Here is a 17,218-nt window from a genome sequence, read left to right as displayed (position 1 = left end):
ATGACACTGCCCTTAGTCACGTGGGGCACGTGGCCTTGTGCAGGTGCGATGCGTGTGATGGCCCAGGCGGAGTCTCATCTCACCCCGGGTGTTCTTCCTTGCCTGTAAACCTTCAGCCGAGATGTGGCGCGGATGGCACGTGCCATCTTTTGATTGCTTCCCCTTGTTCTGTGCTAGTGTTCAGAACACCTCTGAAGAGCGTGCCTGAGGCGTTGCTAGGCAACAGAAATGCATGGTGGCTGATTCCTCTCCACCATCATAACAGCAGTGAGCGATGGAGATTGTGTGTCTGAATTTTTCTTTTTAGCTTAACCAAAAAGGAGTTTGGTCTTAATAGCCAGGCTATGAATCCTTTTGCCAACCGCCCACCCACCCCCCCCCCCCGCCACTTTTTTTTTTAAGAGAAGCCGATAAAACTTGGCCAAGACTTAGTAGCGAGGTTCTGTGGTGAGAGGTACTGAACAGGGAGAGAAGCCAGTTTCCTCCTTATTTACTTGCAGGAATGTACAGTAGGAATGCTTTCCTCTGATTCCTTTCTATGTAGAGGATTCTGACCTTGTTGAGGAGGGCATGGCAACCCACTCCAGTATTCTTGCCTGCAGAGTCCCCATGGACAGAGAAGCCTGGCGGGCTAGAGTCCATGGGGTTGCAAAGAGTCTTAACAAGACTGAGCAGCTAAGCACAGCACAAACCCCTTTCCACGTAGAGGATTCTGACCTTGTTGAGGGCTGGTGCAGCCAGCACCCTAGAATTTGCGTTTCTCAGGGTGCTGCGGAACACGCTCTGAGAGCCACGGCACTGACTCACTGTTTCCCGGCCTCTGTGTGCCGTGCTGGGGTAGGGTGGTTCTCTGTCTCCTTCAAGGGTAGAATAAATTCAGCTCTGAAAAGAGCTCACCTGAAATTAAGCCAGAGCTGCTGACAACACTGGCTCCACATCCCGGGTTCCTGTCAAGGTGCCTGTGCCCCTCGAGGACTCTGTGGTCATTTACAGTTAAGAACTTTATTTCTGGGGTGGGGGTTGAGGGTGTTTGTTTGTTTTTACTTTCAAACTCCTTAGGAAAGGAGAAGTAGCATCCTTGACGTGTATCAGGCCGTATCTGTTTCACGTCTCCACAGAAAGGCGTTGCCCAGCACCAGTCTGGGGAGGGCGGGGCGGGTCATGTTTTTTAAGCTTGCTTTGCTGAGGATAAAGCAGTATGTGGGGTTTAATTGTCTGAGGTAATATTTTCCAAAGTGTGGTCTCTGAAACTCTAGTGATACAGATACACTCCACCAAAAAATGGAGGCTGTGTGTGATCAGTCAGATGTGGGAAGCCTTAAAGAAAAGGGGTGGGGGGGGGGGGCGGGGACTTCCCTGCTGGTCCAGTGGTTAAGACTCTGTGCCTCTAGTGCAAGGGGCAAGGGTTTGATCCCTGGTCGGGGAACTAAGATTCCACATGTCACTAGGTTGGTTGGTTTGTTTAAAAAAAGATGGGAAACCTTGCATGATCTAATCCTCCTGGAGGTTGACAACATACCTTAGTGTATAAATGGCAAGAGTCCCCTTCGTAAGATGTCTCCGTTTGTCAGTTTTACTTGACCACGTTTCTTTTGTTTTTGTAACACTCGCTGATACTCTTCACAGTGGCTCTTGGTAATGAGATGGGGGGGCTCGTGTAGTCTGGAGTCCCCGGGTCGGAGATTTAGAATTGAGCGATGTGCCAGATGTCTGTAGTGGGGAGCTTCATTTCGGTCTGCTGTGCTCCACAGTTCTTGACCCCAGCGACACTTGTAGTGGGCATGGTGTTCACTTGGAGAGTTCTTTCTGTGCACTGGCATAGCCAGAGGAGGTGTTACAGACGTGTGCTTGGCAGACTGTGTGCCAGGGTGTGTTAGGTACAGTCAAGGCTTGCTTTTAGGACGTGGTTGAGAAGAGACAGAGCAGACTTGTTCGTTACACGTTTATCAGCGTCAGAAGTTTTTCTTTCCAAACAGCCCTGGAGGCTGTGAAATGGATCTGTAATTTTCCTGGGGCCCTGTGGCGCAGTGGTAGGCAATCTGCCTGCCAATGCAGGAGATGCAGGAGACACAGGTTTGATCCCTGGGTTGGAAAGATCTCCAGGAGGAAGACATGGCAACCCACTCCAGCATTCTTGCTTGGGAAATCGCATGGACAGAGGAGCCTAGCGGGCTACAGTCCATAGGGTCACAGAGTCAGACATGACTGAGCATGCACGTGCTGATTTGAATCCTGAAGTTGATGTGTGAGAGCCAGGTTTTGGCTGGTTGACAAGTGAGCCCTGATGCCCCCAAGAATCCATGTTGTGTTGTGGTGCTGTGGGTCTTATGGCTTGTTGCCTTTACATTTTATGGGAAGAAGCGATACATCCTAGTGGTCTTCCTAGGTCTCAGGATGGTTCTTGTGATCGTCATGGTTTCATCTCAGGGAGCTTTCAGTTGAATTGAGGACTTGCCTGCCTATTGCTAACCTGGGCACCAGCCAAGGGTGCGTCGGGGCAGGGGCTCGGTGTGGAAGGGTCCCCCCGGCCAGGCTGCCTGCCAGCCGTCCCTCTTCCAGTTACTTGCCTCATGTTGAGTGATCACCTGCCACCCTCACCTCCTTCCCCCAGATTCGCACCCTTGCTGCACACATGCCAAATAGGCCTGAAAGAAGGAGAGAGTGCTTAGGTGGGAGAGGTAGGGCTTCTCTAGGTGATTTCGGGAGTTTTCCAAAAGGAGGAGGTGGTACCCGGTGTTTATTATTATAGCAAGTCTATTACCAGCTATTATGCCCCCAAACATGTAATCGTTGTATTCCAAATACTAACTTAGTCCTGACTTAGGGAGCAGGTTACATTCCAGGAATTTGTGTTTATTGTTTATAACTGGGGACCTGTTTTCTCACTGGAACAATTGGATGGTTAAGTTCCCTAGGCTGATCCATAGGAACTTACTTTTAATCTCATCATCTCTGAGGGTCCGTAGAGTTGGACGCATCACTTTTGTCCCCCGGTGATGTGAAATTAGGAACTGGGAGGCCGTTGACCAGACACCCTGTCACTGTTGGGGCCGGGTTGGGATGGTTGGGGAGTTTGGGTCTCCTGGGCCAGCTCTCTAGATGGCCGCTTCCAGCCTCAGTCACCAGCCCCCCAGCCCTGTTTCACCAGGCAGTGTCTGGAAACCTCTGAAGGGAGCGTGGTTAGGGAGCTGGGTGAGGAAGGTCCGAGAAGGCCTGGGATTTAGTCCCAGCTAGGCTTTGCCTGGGTCTCGGAGGCGGGGCGGGGTGGGAGGAGGGTGGCGCAGATTCTCTTTGCTTTGTGCCTTTACACGCTCACCTTTGTACCCGTGTTGACTTTGTGGGAAATGCAAGTTTGGTGTTATGGAAAATTCTTCCCCGTGTTCCTTGGTGTCTACAAGGGTCCAGCGTGACATGCTCAGAAGGGAGCCACGGGAGTACTTGCTCGTTTAGACCCTTGTTCAGAAGGGGCAGGCACCGCACCGAGGCGTAGCATGCGTCCGTCACCCTCCGCCTGCAGCCTCACAGCGTCTTCCTCCCGGGCCACACAGCCTGGCTTAGGGCTCTCTTTCCACTAGATGGGGCTGGACTGAGACTCAGAGCGATTCCTCATGCGGGAGAGGGAACCTTAGAAGAAACCCTGGTCCGTATGGCAGCATCGGGCCTCAGCTCGTGTGTAAAAGAACCCCCCTCTCCCCAATGCCCCGGCTGGCTTTGACTGTTTTCTACCGCGTCTGATTGTCCTGCAGTGCCACTGGGCTGACTCCAGAACATGTGTGTCTATGAATGCTTAAGTAGTGAAGGGGGTTTTCCTGGCCTGTTTTGTCCCTTCTTTCTCTGTTCTCATCTGCTGTAAAAGGTGAGTAGGTGCTTACAGCAGAGATCTTCTGGCCTACATATAAGATGCCCTTCTATTTACGGGTAAGCAGAACGATAAAAATAACTGGCTCTGTGGTGAATCAGTGGAATTTTACTGACTCGCTCCCCAAATGTGTCTGCAGAGTCCTCCAGGAGCACTGGCACCCTCTCTCTCTCGAGATTGATTCTCCCCTGTAGTTTTCCTGTTCGCTAACGTTTCCCTGTTCTTGCGCTTTGCTGCCAGCGTCAGGCCCAGGCCACCATCCTGACCCCGTTCTTGCATGTAGGTGCTTCATGACGGGGTCTCAAGGCAGGACTGTTCTGGTCTCGCTCTCTTTTTCGGTGGCAGTGTCTTCAAGATGTGTAAGCGTTCTGCAGCAGGTTTAGTGGTTTTTCAAATGTACGAGACCCAGTAGATATCAAAAGAAACGGGGGCTTTTCCACGCAGAGGGTGGTTTGAGGGCCAACAGTCCACTGCCTCAGGGAAGCCTGAATCTGGCAAGGTTTAACCCGTGCAGTCTAGGCAGTGGCGTTCACTTGGGTCTGTTTCTTCTCTTCAGAAAGGCTTGATGACGCTGCACGGCTAGGCTGCAGAGCCCTCTCCTCCCCCCGCCCCCTCGCCCACCCCACTGCCTGTGAGCGGCTGCGCGCTTCACTGGAAATTTCCACTCGTCTGCCGCGGGGGAAGGGGAGGCCGTGAGCGCGTGTGTGGCTGTGTCTGAGAGAGACAGACAAAGAACGTAACTCACACTCAAGCAGGCACTTTTTATGGAAAACTTGTAAATGCAGGGTGAAGACAAAAGTGAAATGAAAACCAAATACACCCTTTCCATACAGGAGCATGGCAGGAAGGCACGTTTCTTCCCTCCGCCCCTTGGGTGGGCCGGGGGCTGGCAGCCAGCTGAGCCTTGTGTCAGGAGGCGACTGAGTGGTCCCCGGGCTCATCACATAGAGAGGAGAAGCCGAAAGGATGCTCGGTGCTGCTGGCTCCCTCGAGAAACCGGGCTGGGCTGGAGCGTCCTGGTGGCGCTGGGCTCAGCCCGTCCTGGGGAAGCCCGTGTTGATGGGGTCTTCTCTGGTCTCTGTGGGGTTTCGTAGTGGAGAGCTTTGTAGTGAGTGTCTTCAGAAATACACAGGAGGGTGAATTATCACCTTCAAGACCACGTGGGCAGTTCTGCCCACGAGACGGCTCCCCCGTTTCTCCAGCTTTGGAGCGTGGGACTCTGTGATGAGAAATGCACTCTTGTACTGGACCGTTTTTTGCCTTTTCTCTCCTTGAAAGTGAAAGTGTTAGTCATTCACTCGTATCTGACTCTTTGCGACCCCATAGACTCTAGCCCACCAGGCTCCTCTGTCCATGGGAGTCTCCAGGCCAGAATCCTGGAGTGGGTGGCCATTCCCTTCTCCAGGGGATCTTCCCAACCCAGAGATCGAACCCAGGTCTCCTGCATTTCAGACAGGTTCTCTGTTGTCTGAGCCACCAGGGAAGCCCCTTTCTCTCCCTGCCTGGTATCAGTCATCTCCTGGCTCTACTTCTGCAGAGCTGGTGCCGCATAAAACCCTAGTGCTTTTCTGTGAAAAGGCGAGATGCTGGGATGAAGCTTGTGTCTGTCTTGCGGATAAAGTGATCCTATCATTAGAACCACACATGGGGAAAACACACCTCGAAGTGCCAGCACCACCGGGTTTTGTGTTGAAGGCAAGGGCAGTACTTATCGTGCCTACCTGGTACACAGAACCACTTCCCTGGTGCCACCGAAAGCATGGTTGAAGATCCTGGGAGTATACACTATGATTAGACTTCAGATTACTACACTGGATTTTTCCAAAGTGATCCATTCATTTTATTGATTTCATCACTGATTGGAGTAAATGGGGAGAAGGGAGAACTAGCTATTTGGAGAACTTGATTTCTTTTTTTCCCCCTTATTGAAATGTCAGCTTTGGGGCCCGTCGAGGCCAGGCAGTTACAGTCATAATTCTGAACTTCCTTGAGCGAGGAGCTTATCGTGAGGATGGAGGTGACGAAAGAGTCATCATGTGATGTGACATTGGGGGTCTGCGTTCTGACCCTGCCTAGCTGGTTTAGGGCAGGCAGCCCACGTGGATAATCTTGTGGGTAAAGGAGGGGCAGAGATTCCTCTGGAGACATGGAGCCCCTCTTTTGGCGCCTTCCTTAGAACAGCCCTGAAGCTGAAGCTCCAATACTTTGGCCACTTGATGCAAACACCCCAACTCATTGGAAAAGACTCTGATGCTGGGAAAGATTAGGGCAGAAGAGGCTGACAGAGGATGAGATGGTTGGATGGCATCGTCAATTCAATGGCCATGAGTTTGAGCAAACTCTGGGAGATGGTGAAGGACAGGGAAGCCTGGCATGCTGCAGTCCATGGGGTCACAAAGAGATGGATATGACTGAACAACAATGAGAACAGCCTCTCATCTGAATTTCAGAATGGCCTCTCCATGGCGGATTTCAGTGGGAGGGCGTGCTGAGGTCATTTTGTCAGCCACACTCCCATCTGGTCTGTCCTGGACCTGTGCTTTCACGGGAGAAGGATCCTTGCAGGCATCAGAAGCTTCCCAGGCCTACAACCCTGTGTAGGCTGTTGCTGAGCCTCACGTCCTCACGTATAGAAAGTCCCATGGTCATTCCTCAGGTCCCCTGTGGTTAGAAACCCCAGCAGCCAGGAGTCGGTGTCCATGACCGCCATGTCCCTTCCACAGCCTTCGGCAGGACAGGAAGACATGCACGGGTTGTGGAAGACTGGGTCTCCGCCAGCACAGCGGTCCTGTGACTTCTGTGCCCAGTCGGACTCAGGTCAAGGCCACGAGTGCCTCATCTTTTTAGTCTGCTGAGCTTTGCCCATCATCGATGGTCACTGACAGGTTAAGTTTGCCTGAGACAAGTCAGTGAGAAAAAGAGTATGTCCTGGCAGAACTGGTCAGGGCACCCCTGTGTGGAGAAGCCACGGTGGACTGTTGATTTATGAGCTTGGACCGCTAAGGCAGACAGAGATTGTTCTGGACCCTGGCTTGGTTCCCTTGTGGTGGGGAGCGGCAGTTTGGTTCCCAGGGGGTGGGGTCGGGGGGGAGATGGAGGAGATCAGAGGTTCAGCTCTGGCCCAGGAGTGTTGACTGCAGCAAGACCTGCCCATCTGTGAGCCACGCCTCCCCTTCCCTGTGGTGGTGGTGTTTCCTTTTGGTGGAAATTTCCATGATGTAATAAGGAGCATGGGAGTGGAAGCTGTCTTTGCCCACATGGGCCCCGGGCGTAGATCAGCAGGGTGATAAGCGTGAAATGAGTGTCACAGCTGTGGTTGTGGGCACAAGCCCATTTGCATCTTGGCCAGTGCTTTTGTCTGGAGTTGATTGCTGGGCGCGTGTGACTGGGAGAGGGAAGACAGAATAGGTAAAAAGAAGGTGAAGGCTGGGGGGGTTTGGAAGTCATAGAGCCTCCCCCCTGCCACACAAAGCCAAGCTTAGGCTCTCCAGGCCTTTTTCCTGGGCTTTTTCTTTATCCTTGAGAACCCTCCAAAAGGCTGGTTGCTGTAGTTTGGACTGAGAGGGAGCCATGGGGGTCTGGAGCTTGCCTCTCACCCTGTGACTCAGTGCAGCTCAGCTCTCTCGAAAGCAGTGGCAGGGGTTGGACTGCATTGTCTCCGTGGTCCCCTCCAGCCCTTCCGTTCTCTGATTCTTTAACCCTCAGGTTCCAGAGCTCTCGGTGGCTGTTAGAATTCTGGCAGTGGCCACTTAGTAAGCTGAGTGACCTTGAACGAATGACTTAATCGGTGTGAAATTCAAAGGAGGGTATGGCGTAGGAAACCGTGTTGAGAGAGGCTGGAGCGCTGGTTGTTGCTGGGGAGAGGCTCGTGGGCCCCAGCCAGCACCCGCACGCTTCCGTTGCTCGCACTCCCTGAGTTGCCATGTGGAGTGAAGCATCCACTTCCTCCCTCTTCTTCAGGAGCTGTTCAAAAGAAAGTTCTACCTGAGACGTTTTCCTTTCTGTTTCTGAAATGAGAGGTGTCTGATCCATCTGGCCTCTGGTTTCCATCCTTGGGGATCTTCTTTCCCCTTATCACAAAGTGGCATCCGAAGGCTGGGGTTATTTCTCGGCATTATCTGACGAGTGCCGGTGGACGGGGAGCCCTGCCCAGGAAGCCTGCATGAGAAGTGACTGGTGGCGGCTGGCCTGGTTGCTGGCTGTCGTAAACACACTGTCTCTCAGAAACTGTTGAGACTTGGAGGCGAGCCCACAGAAACGCCTAGTAGAATGGAAAACGGAAGAAAACAATACTTCCGAACCCCAGATATGGTATTTGAATGACTTGACCATAAGGAAGGGTAGGCTTAACTCACTAGTGCAAGAGACCTCTGTGTACTTTTCTGGAGGGAGGGGACTTGGGACACTTGGGAGCTGGTTGTGGTAGCTGCCGGGGTTGCTGTGTACCCAGAGCCTGTCAGTCCCTTGCTCATAAGCATCTCCCTCCATAGATTACCCCATATAGGAGATGGCAGTTCACAGTGCACTTATCAGGCCATCAGGGCTTTAAGTGGAGCAAAGCAAAAAGAGGACACTTCTAGGGGACCCTGAGCAAAAGGGAGCTCAGAGAGCATGCGTATATATTTAAAGTAAAACTCCCTGCTGTAGGATTAAGCACAGTGGGATATTGACAGGCAGAGGGTGAGGTCACAGCTTGTCCATGGCATTCTGATGACTACAGGATAAAAGAACGAATGGATTACAAAGGAAGAGAGATGCTGGAGGCCATGCTGAGTGAGTGAGTTCCCAGCCCTGGCCACCAGGTGGCATAATTATTTGGGGGTTGGAGGAGTGGGTACTGTGCTGGGGGTGGACAAGGAGAAGGTAATTTAAGGTCGATTACACTTACTTTTGGAGAAGGCAATGGCACCCCACTCCAGTACTCTTGCCTGGAAAATCCCAAGGAGCCTGGTGGGCTGCAGTCCATGGGGTCGCTAGAGTCGGACACGACTGAGCGACTTCACTTTCACTTTTCACTTTCATGCATTGGAGAAGGAAATGGCAGCCCACTCCAGTGTTCTTGCCTGGAGAATCCCAGGGACAGGGGAGCCTGGTGGGCTGCCGTCTATAGGGTCGCACAGAGTCGGATACGACTGAAGTGACTTAGCACACTTACTTTGGGCTACCCTGGTGGCTCAGATGGTAAAGGATCCACCTGCAATGCAAGAGATGCAGGTTCGATCCCTGGGTCAGGAAGATCCCCTGGAGAAGGAAATGGCACCCTACTCCAGTATTCTTGCCTGGGGAATCCCATGGACAGAGGAGCCTGGTGGGCTCCAGTCCATGGGGTCGCAGAGAGTTGGATATGACTGAGCGACTAACTTTTCCGCACTTATTTCTTAGGCTCTAATTCAGAGCCTTACCAAGATAAGTAATCAGTAATCAGCCATTGAACAAACGAGCAGTTCTTCAGTTGGGTGATTGCAGTACTATTGCCTGCTATGTGGAGTAGAAATAAACAAGTAGAGCTAAACCTTGGAAAGTGTGGCCAGGTTGGTGTGTAACGTTCAGAGGAAGCCCAAATGGTGGTCTCCTCATTGAGCAAATGTGCAACGCAGTGCTTCAAGAAGTTTGCCCAGGTAGTGGAGGAATTGGTGTCTTTATTAATATTTCATTTCTTGAAAAACCTTTGGTATCTTCATCAGCTGTGATTACTCCCACCACTCTGCGTCAAGTCATTCACCAAATCTTGCTCATTCAACTTCTGCATACTGTTTAAAACTCAGCAGCCTTATAGAGGTAGAAATGGCACACAGCGAACTGCACATAAACATGTAAACCCACGAAACCTCCACAATTAAGATGTAGTTTTTTTTACTGTGCAAAATTATTATGAGATTCATCACTGGTATTTATGAACAGTTTATTCCTTTTTATTGCTGAGTAGTATGCCATTTTATGGATATACCACAGTTTGCTTATCAGTTTACATGTTAATGAATATTTGTGTTATTTCTAGTTTGGGCTTGTTAAAAGTTAAGCTGCTATAAACATCAATATACGAGTTGTTCTTTGGGTGTATCTAGGAATGTAAATCTCGGAATGGAGTGGCTTGATCATAATGGCTGCTGCTGCTACTGCTAAGTCGCTTCAGTTGTGTCCAACTCTTAGCGACCCCATGGACTGCAGCCCACCAGGCTCCTCCATCCATGGGATTTTCCAGCCGAGAGTTCTGGAGTGGGGTTCCATTGCCTTCTCCGGATCATAATGGCAGGTATATGTTTTATTTTTTAAGAGAATGCCAAGCTGTTTTCCGAAGTTGGTCATATCATTTTGCATTCCCACTGGCAGTGTATGAACGTGCCCATTCCTCTGCATGCTCACCAGCACTTGCTGTGGTCATTCTAATAGGTCATTCTTTGTGGTTTGTCCATTGGGCCATTCTCATAGGTAACTCTTTGTAGTTTTAGTTTGTATTTCTCTGATGAGTAGTGGTGTTAAGCATCTTTTCATACACTTCTTTGCCATTGTATATCTTCAGCGAAATGCCTCTTCAAATTGTTGGTGCATTTTTTTAGAATAGTTTTAGAAATAGTTTTAAATTAAACTTGGAGAGGTTTTAATATTCTAGAAATAAGCCCTCTATCATGCAAGTCCCAGTGTATGGCTTATCTTTCTATTATCTTAAAGAGTCTCTTTCAAAGAGCAGTTTTTAATTTTGACGAGGCCTAAAATATCAGATTTTTCTTTTATGGAAATTGTGCTTTTGGTGTCTTCTCTAAAGAATCTTTGCTTAATCCAGGGTCACAAGGATTTTGTCTCAGGTTCTCTTCTAGTTCTATAATGTTATGTTTTATGTTTAGATCTGTATTCTATTTTGAGTTAATTTTTGTATATGGTACAAGTATGGATCAAAGAGTTCATTTTTTGGCCTGTGGATATCAAATTGTTCCTGTACCTTTTGTTGAAAGGGTCTGTCCTTTATTTTTTGAGTTGCCTTGGCACCTTTGTCACGAATCAGCATACTTACGTGTATGGATCTATTCCGAACTCTTTTCTGTTGATCTGTTTGTCTTATCTTCATGCAGATACCTTACTGCCTTGATTACCATAACTTCATAGTAAGTCTTGAAATCAGGTAATGTTAGTCCTTCAACTTTATTCTTTATCAAAGTTGTGTTGGCTGTTCTTGGTCTTTTGGATTTCCTTATGAACTTAAGAATCAATTGTAAATTTCTAACAAAAAGTCTTAGGATTTTGACTGGGATATTTTTGGCTCTTTAGATCAGTTTGGGAGAATAGACATCTAAATAAAATGAATCTTCTACCTATGAGCAAAGTATACCTCTCCATTTATGTAGATTTTCTTTAACTTCTTTCAGCAGTGTTCTGTAATTTCAGTGTAGAAGTCTTGCATATCTTTTGTCAGATTTATTGCTAAATATTTCATTTATAATTTCAAGGTCTGGTTATTTGTTGCTAGTATATAGAAATACAGTTGATTTTTGTTTATTGATCTTGTATCTTGCTAAACTAGAGTTTTGATATCTTTTTTATAAGCTTCAGATTTTTCTGTACACATAATTATGACATCTGCAAAAAGATGGTTTTCCTTTTTCCGTATTGATCTAGATGCCTTTTACTCTTTTGCACTTCAGTAAAATGTTGGATGGAAGCAGTGAGAGTAGACATTCTTGCTTGTTCCCTTTCTTAGGGGGAAGGCACCTAGACTTTGACCAGTTAGTATGATGTTGGATGTGGGGTTTTCCACAGATGCTCTATATAAGGTCATAGAAGATTCCATCTTTCTGTAGTGTGCTGAGGGTTTTATCAGGAATGGATATGGGGTTTTGCCTTTTTGCATCTATTGGAGTGATCACATGGCTTTTTTAGCTTGTTAATATGATTGATTTCATTCATGTTCAGATGTTTAAGCCAATCTTGCCTTCTTGAACTAAATCCTACTTGGTCAGGATATATTGTTCTTTTTATTTATTATAGTAGTCAATTTGCTAGAGGTTTATTTAGAATTTTTTCATTTATGTTTATGAGGGACACTGGTCTGTTTTTCTTTTCTTTTTAAAAAAGTGTCTTTGTCTGATCTTGATTCCAGGGTAATGCTGACTTCTTAGGACAAGTTCAAAAGTGTTTTCCTACTTCCCAGATCAGTTTGTGTCAGAATTGATATTTTTTTCTTAAATATTTGGTAGAGCTCACCAGTGAAACTGTTTGTGCCTGTAATCTTTATGGGAAGATTTTAAATTACAAATTTAATTTCTTTGATAGATACAGGGCTGGTCAGGTCATCTGTTCCTTCTTGAGTGAGTTTTGATAGTATTTTTTCAAGAAATTTCAGCTAGGTCATCAAGTTTATTGTAAAATATTTTTTATGATATTCACTTATCATCCTTTCAGTATCTGTAAACTTTGTAGTCATTTCACCTTTCTTATTCCCAAATATCAGTGATCTGTATCTTAACTCTTTTTCCTAATCAATCTGATTGGAGTTGTATCACTTCTATCAGTCTTCTCAGTGAGCTAGTGTTTGGTTTCACTGATATTCTCTTTTGTGTTTCAGAGGTTTCTGCTCTGATTTTTATTTTCTTCTTTGGTCTTACTTTGTATTTAATTTGCTCTTCTTTTCCCATTTTCTCAAGGTGGAAGCTGAAATCATTAATTTGAGATCTTTATTCTTGTCTTACCTACATGTTTAGTGCTGTAAATTTATTGCTAAGCACTACTTTAGTGGCATTCTCCAAATTTTCATGTGTTGTTTTATTTTCATTCAGTCAAGAGTCCTTTGTAATTTTCCTTTTGATTTCTTCTCTGACCCATAGGTTGTTTAGATGCATGTTTAGTTTCTACGTGTTTGGGGGATTTTTCTCAAGATCTGCATGACTCAAGTCCCTTTAGATTTACTGAGACTCATTTTATGGCCCAGAATATGGTCATCCTTAGTAAATGTTTTATACACCCTGAGAACAAGTATGTGTAATATCTTGCTGTTGTTGGGTGGAGGGTTCAATGAATATCAGATCCAGTTGGTTGAGTGGTGTTCGCTTGTTCTGTATCCTTGCTGATGTTCTGTGTACTAGATGTGTCAGTCACTGAGAGGCATGTTAGAAGTTTTCAGCTCTAGTTGTGGACTTGTCTCTTTTCTTCATTTCTGTTAGTTGTTATTTACTGTATGTTGAAACTGTTACCTCTACGTACACATGGAGGATTGTTGTGTCTTCTTGGGGCACCCATCTTTCTGTATTGTCTGCTTTTTCCCCTGGTAATTTTTTGTTGTTGTTCACTGGTCTCCTTGGTCTGATATTACTGTAGCTACTTGAACTTTCTTTTGATTAGTGTTTTTGCATGATATGTTTTTCTGTCCTTTAACTTTTAATTATTTTTACTTGATTGACTTTCCCACTAAGCTTGTGAATGGTCACACGTGAGGTTAGGAAGTTTCCTTACGAGTTTTGAACGCTGAGTTTGTGTAGAATTACACAAAATGCCATAGTTTGTCTAATAACTTTCTTCCTTGCTGAGTTTGTTCATTTTCAGTTTGGTCTTTCCTGCTTTCTGTGAGAATTCCACCCTTCAGGCTAACACATCACGGTGAGGTATTTACTGTGGATCTGACGTGTGTTAGCCTGTGTTCAGGGTGCTGGGGGTGTAGTGACAAAGCCCTCCTTCCTAGGGCCATTCTGTTTTAGTGCAGTGAGGCCGACTGTAAACAAACACACTGTCGGTGGTGATCAGGTGCGGGTGGGGGTAACAGAACCACAGCGTTCAGAAAGGGAGGGGAGAGCAACCAAGGCCAGGTGGGTGGGGCAGCAGGCCTCTCTGACAAGGTGACTCTTGGACCGAGATGTGGTGAAGGTGAGGGATGGGCCGTGTGGACCTGGGCGAAGAGCATTTCCGGCAGAGGCACAGCGTCTGCAGAGACCTTGGATAGGAATATGCCTGGGAGGAGAGTGTGGCCGGAACCAAGTAAGTGATGTCAGAGGTCATCTTAGCCAGCTGGAACACTGAAGAATTCTGAAATACCACCCTGAAAACTGTCCGTTTAACAGCACTGTGGTCCAAACTAAACAGCACAAGGGAGGCTTAAATTTTTAGAACTGAGGGGTGGGGTGGGCAGGGAATAGAGGCGCTTCTTCCTTTGTATCCGTGTACAGACAACCACTGATAAAGTTATTGATCTTTTAAGACCAGTGAGCTGTAAGAGATCCTTATCTGTGTTAGTCTGGTCTGAGTAGATGAATGTTAAATTCTTTTCTCTCACCACAAGATTCAAGTTATTCTCTTTTTGTTCCTTGTCAGTTCCTGAAGGTACCGAATGGCCTAGATGGGTCCTAAGTGAGTAAATGAAGTCGCTCAGTCGTGTCCGACTCTTTGCGACTCCATGGACTGTAGCCTGGGTCCATGAGACCCAGGGATTGAACCTGGGTCTCCCGCATTGTAGACAGACGCTTTACCATCTGAGCCACCAGGGAAGTCTTAGCGACCCCATGGACTGTAGCCCACCAGGCTCCTCCGTCCATGGGATTCTCCAGGCAAGAGTACTGGAGTGGGTTGTCATTTCCTTCTCCATAGATGAGTCTTAGGCCTCTCTTAATCATTCTCCTTGTTTGTGAATATGGCTCATGGTTTGTGAATATGGCTCATGGTTCTCATAGGTGCATCAAGTCACTTGTAAAATTCTTTGGAAAATTAGAAGACTTGTAGGTGTTTTCACAAAAAGTGTCAACTCATGGTTTGGAAAATTCAGTAGAGTGAATGGGAAAGGGAGGTTGGGCATGCTGCTGCACTTGTGTTTAACCGGTCCGCTGGCAGTTTCTTTTGTGACAAAGATGGGTATTTGTGCGTAGTTGATGTCTTTATGTGGGGAGACATAAAATGAAAACATTGACCAAGATTGTGAAATCGCTGTATTTCCGAATGCAGCCGTTCACACATGTTTATTTTATTGCAGGTACTTCTTGGTGGACTTTTATGCACCAACAACAACTGTTGCAAGCATAATGGAGCACTTGTCTAGAGACATTGACGTGATTAGACCAAATGTTGTAAAACACCCTCTGACCCAGGAAGTGAAAGAATGTGAAGGGATCGTCCCGGTGCCACTTGAAGAAAAGCTGTATTCCACCAAGAAGAGGAAGTGAGAAGGCACCACACTTTAGCCTCCTGTTTAATTCTCTCACTTGTGAGCGCCACGGATAGATAATGTACAGGCTTAATCTTTATATCTGAGGGTGCTGTTGGCGCTGTTGGATTTTCCAGAGGTACTTTTAGCTCTTGGTCCTCTTTGCTGTGAGAACTGGGGGCTGACTTCCTTAGGGCCACTTGGTAATCTTTGGCACCAGCACGTCCTCCTTGCTTTCACTTCATGAGTATAATTTGTCAGTGAGGACTTCCTGCCCAACAGCAACACTAACCCCAGTTTGAAGAGCAAAGCTCATAAAAACTACTTTGGATTGCATGGTCATTATTCACACTGTATACACCCATGCAAAATAAAATTTTAAGACCACTGTATTATACGTGTCACTTTCGATCTGAGTGAAAGTGTGTGATTTTTTTAAAGACCCTTGGCCTCTTGGCCCTCCATGGCACTGTGCACCAGCTGAGGCCTCAGACACAGCTCCAGTCCGCCCAGACTGCTGGTAGTGTTGGGAGGAGCCCAGGTTCAAGCCTGGGAGAAGCCGGGGCGCGGGCAGGTGGGGTGCGTCTGCTCCTTGACCCCTGGGCAGTGCCTGCTCCTCTGCTCATCCTTGTGGCGGGTGCTACTCTTGGGGAAGGGGCGCATGCCAGGTGGCAGTTGGCGGTGGCCCTGCGTCCTGTCGTTCCTCTGCCACTAGCACTGCCCGCTCCCCACCCCTCAGCCCCACAGGCCTCTTTGGGGAAGTCGTCACCTCTGAATTCTACACCCCGTCGCTTTTCCCCGCCACCCTGATGGCCTGGAGGCTGATTGCAGTTGAGTTGGAGATGCCTGAAGTGCTAGCTGGTGCCAGTGCCTGTGGCCGGCGGCACGCTGAACTCTTAAGTCTGGGCACTTATTAGAAGATGCATCTTTTTTGTTGTTGTTGTTTTTATTTGATACTTATAGACCTTTTTAAAAAAAAAAAAACAAAAAACATCCTGAAAATAAAAACACGAGCTTGAAGAGTTTCTTTATGTTGGCAGAGGAGAAGTTGGGTTTTTGAAATGTTATACTTTGAGACTTAGAAGCAACCAGTCTTTGCTTGAAATTGATTGAATTAATTTACTTAGCAAATAAAAATGCAGGATGGCCAATTGAATGTGAATTTCAGCTAAATGACAAGTCAGCTTTCACATTAAGTATGCCCCCAATATTACATGGTAATACACTTATACCAAAAAAAAATGATGCATTGTCTATTTGTGTCTGTTTGACATTCAGATTTACCTGGGTGTCCTGTATATTCTGTGTGGTTAGCTTTAGTAGAACTTACATAAAGGAATAAATAATACCAAGCCAGAGAAAGCAAAGCTGAGAAGCAAATGAAGTCAGCGTCCAGCATTCTGACTTCTCGGCTGACTACATTGGCAGGGAGGCAAATGACAGACGAGAACACAGCAGGCGTGCTCTAATTTGCCTCAAGCCCTTCTTCTCTCAACCTACTAGAAAACCGATCAGGAGACCAACTGAGGTTTCATGTCTGGTCAGTCCCAGAGAATCTGTTCTGTGAGCCTGAATTTACAGCCCAGTCTGAGAATTCTCCTTCACCAAGTTGCACGTACGTCCCTGGTGGCTCAGACGGCAAAAAATTCACTTCAATGCAGGAGACCGGGTTCAATCCCTGGGTCAGGAAGGATCCCCTGGAGAAGAAATGGCAACCCACTCCAGTATTCTTGCCTGGAGAATCCCATGGATGGAGGGGCCTGGCCAATTAGAGTCCCTGGGGTCGCAAAGAGTAGAACATGTGTGAGCAACTTACACCTTGACTTCCTTGGTCTCTGCCCCAGGCCTGGCAAGCCGAGGCCCCAGGTTCCCTGGCAGTGGGATACCTTCCGTGGCGAGTGAGGATGGGTGAAGATGGAAGAGTCTCTGTATCTCCTCCCAGCGGCTGGTGCTTTGGAAGAAGTTGCCCAGCCTTTCCATCTTCCCAGAGCAGGGCCCTGCACAGGGTGTCTGCCCACAACCCAAAGCTTCTGCACCTAGGTTGTTGGGAGAAGCGTCAGTTGCCAAGATAGATCTCCGGTTGTACTGATTCTACAGACAGATCCTGGTAGGAGTGGAGAGGGTGGGGACTGGGCCTCTGCCTCTTCTAACCACGATGATGCTGAAGCACTGACAGATGAGCAAACAGGTTCCTGACTTGCCCAGCTCTGGACTCGCCCAGCTCTGAACTCGCCTGGGGCTGC

General features: G+C 47.6%; 1 protein-coding gene across 1 annotated transcript in view; it reads left to right on the top strand.

Moving 5' to 3' along the window:
* MRPS6 (mitochondrial ribosomal protein S6) overlaps positions 1-15,367 on the top strand; it is a 64,352-nt gene extending 48,985 nt beyond the window's left edge. Inside the window, exon 3 of the mRNA NM_001040584.2 lies at positions 14,805-15,367. Coding sequence (NP_001035674.1) covers positions 14,805-14,994 — 190 coding nt within the window. The 3' untranslated portion in view covers positions 14,995-15,367. The remainder of the gene's footprint in view (positions 1-14,804) is intronic.
* Positions 15,368-17,218: the final 1,851 nt, after the last annotated feature.

The sequence above is a fragment of the Bos taurus genome, chromosome 1, assembly GCF_002263795.3.
Source record: "Bos taurus isolate L1 Dominette 01449 registration number 42190680 breed Hereford chromosome 1, ARS-UCD2.0, whole genome shotgun sequence".
Taxonomy (NCBI): Eukaryota; Metazoa; Chordata; class Mammalia; order Artiodactyla; family Bovidae; genus Bos; species Bos taurus.
This window is presented reverse-complemented; position numbering and strand designations above follow the sequence as displayed.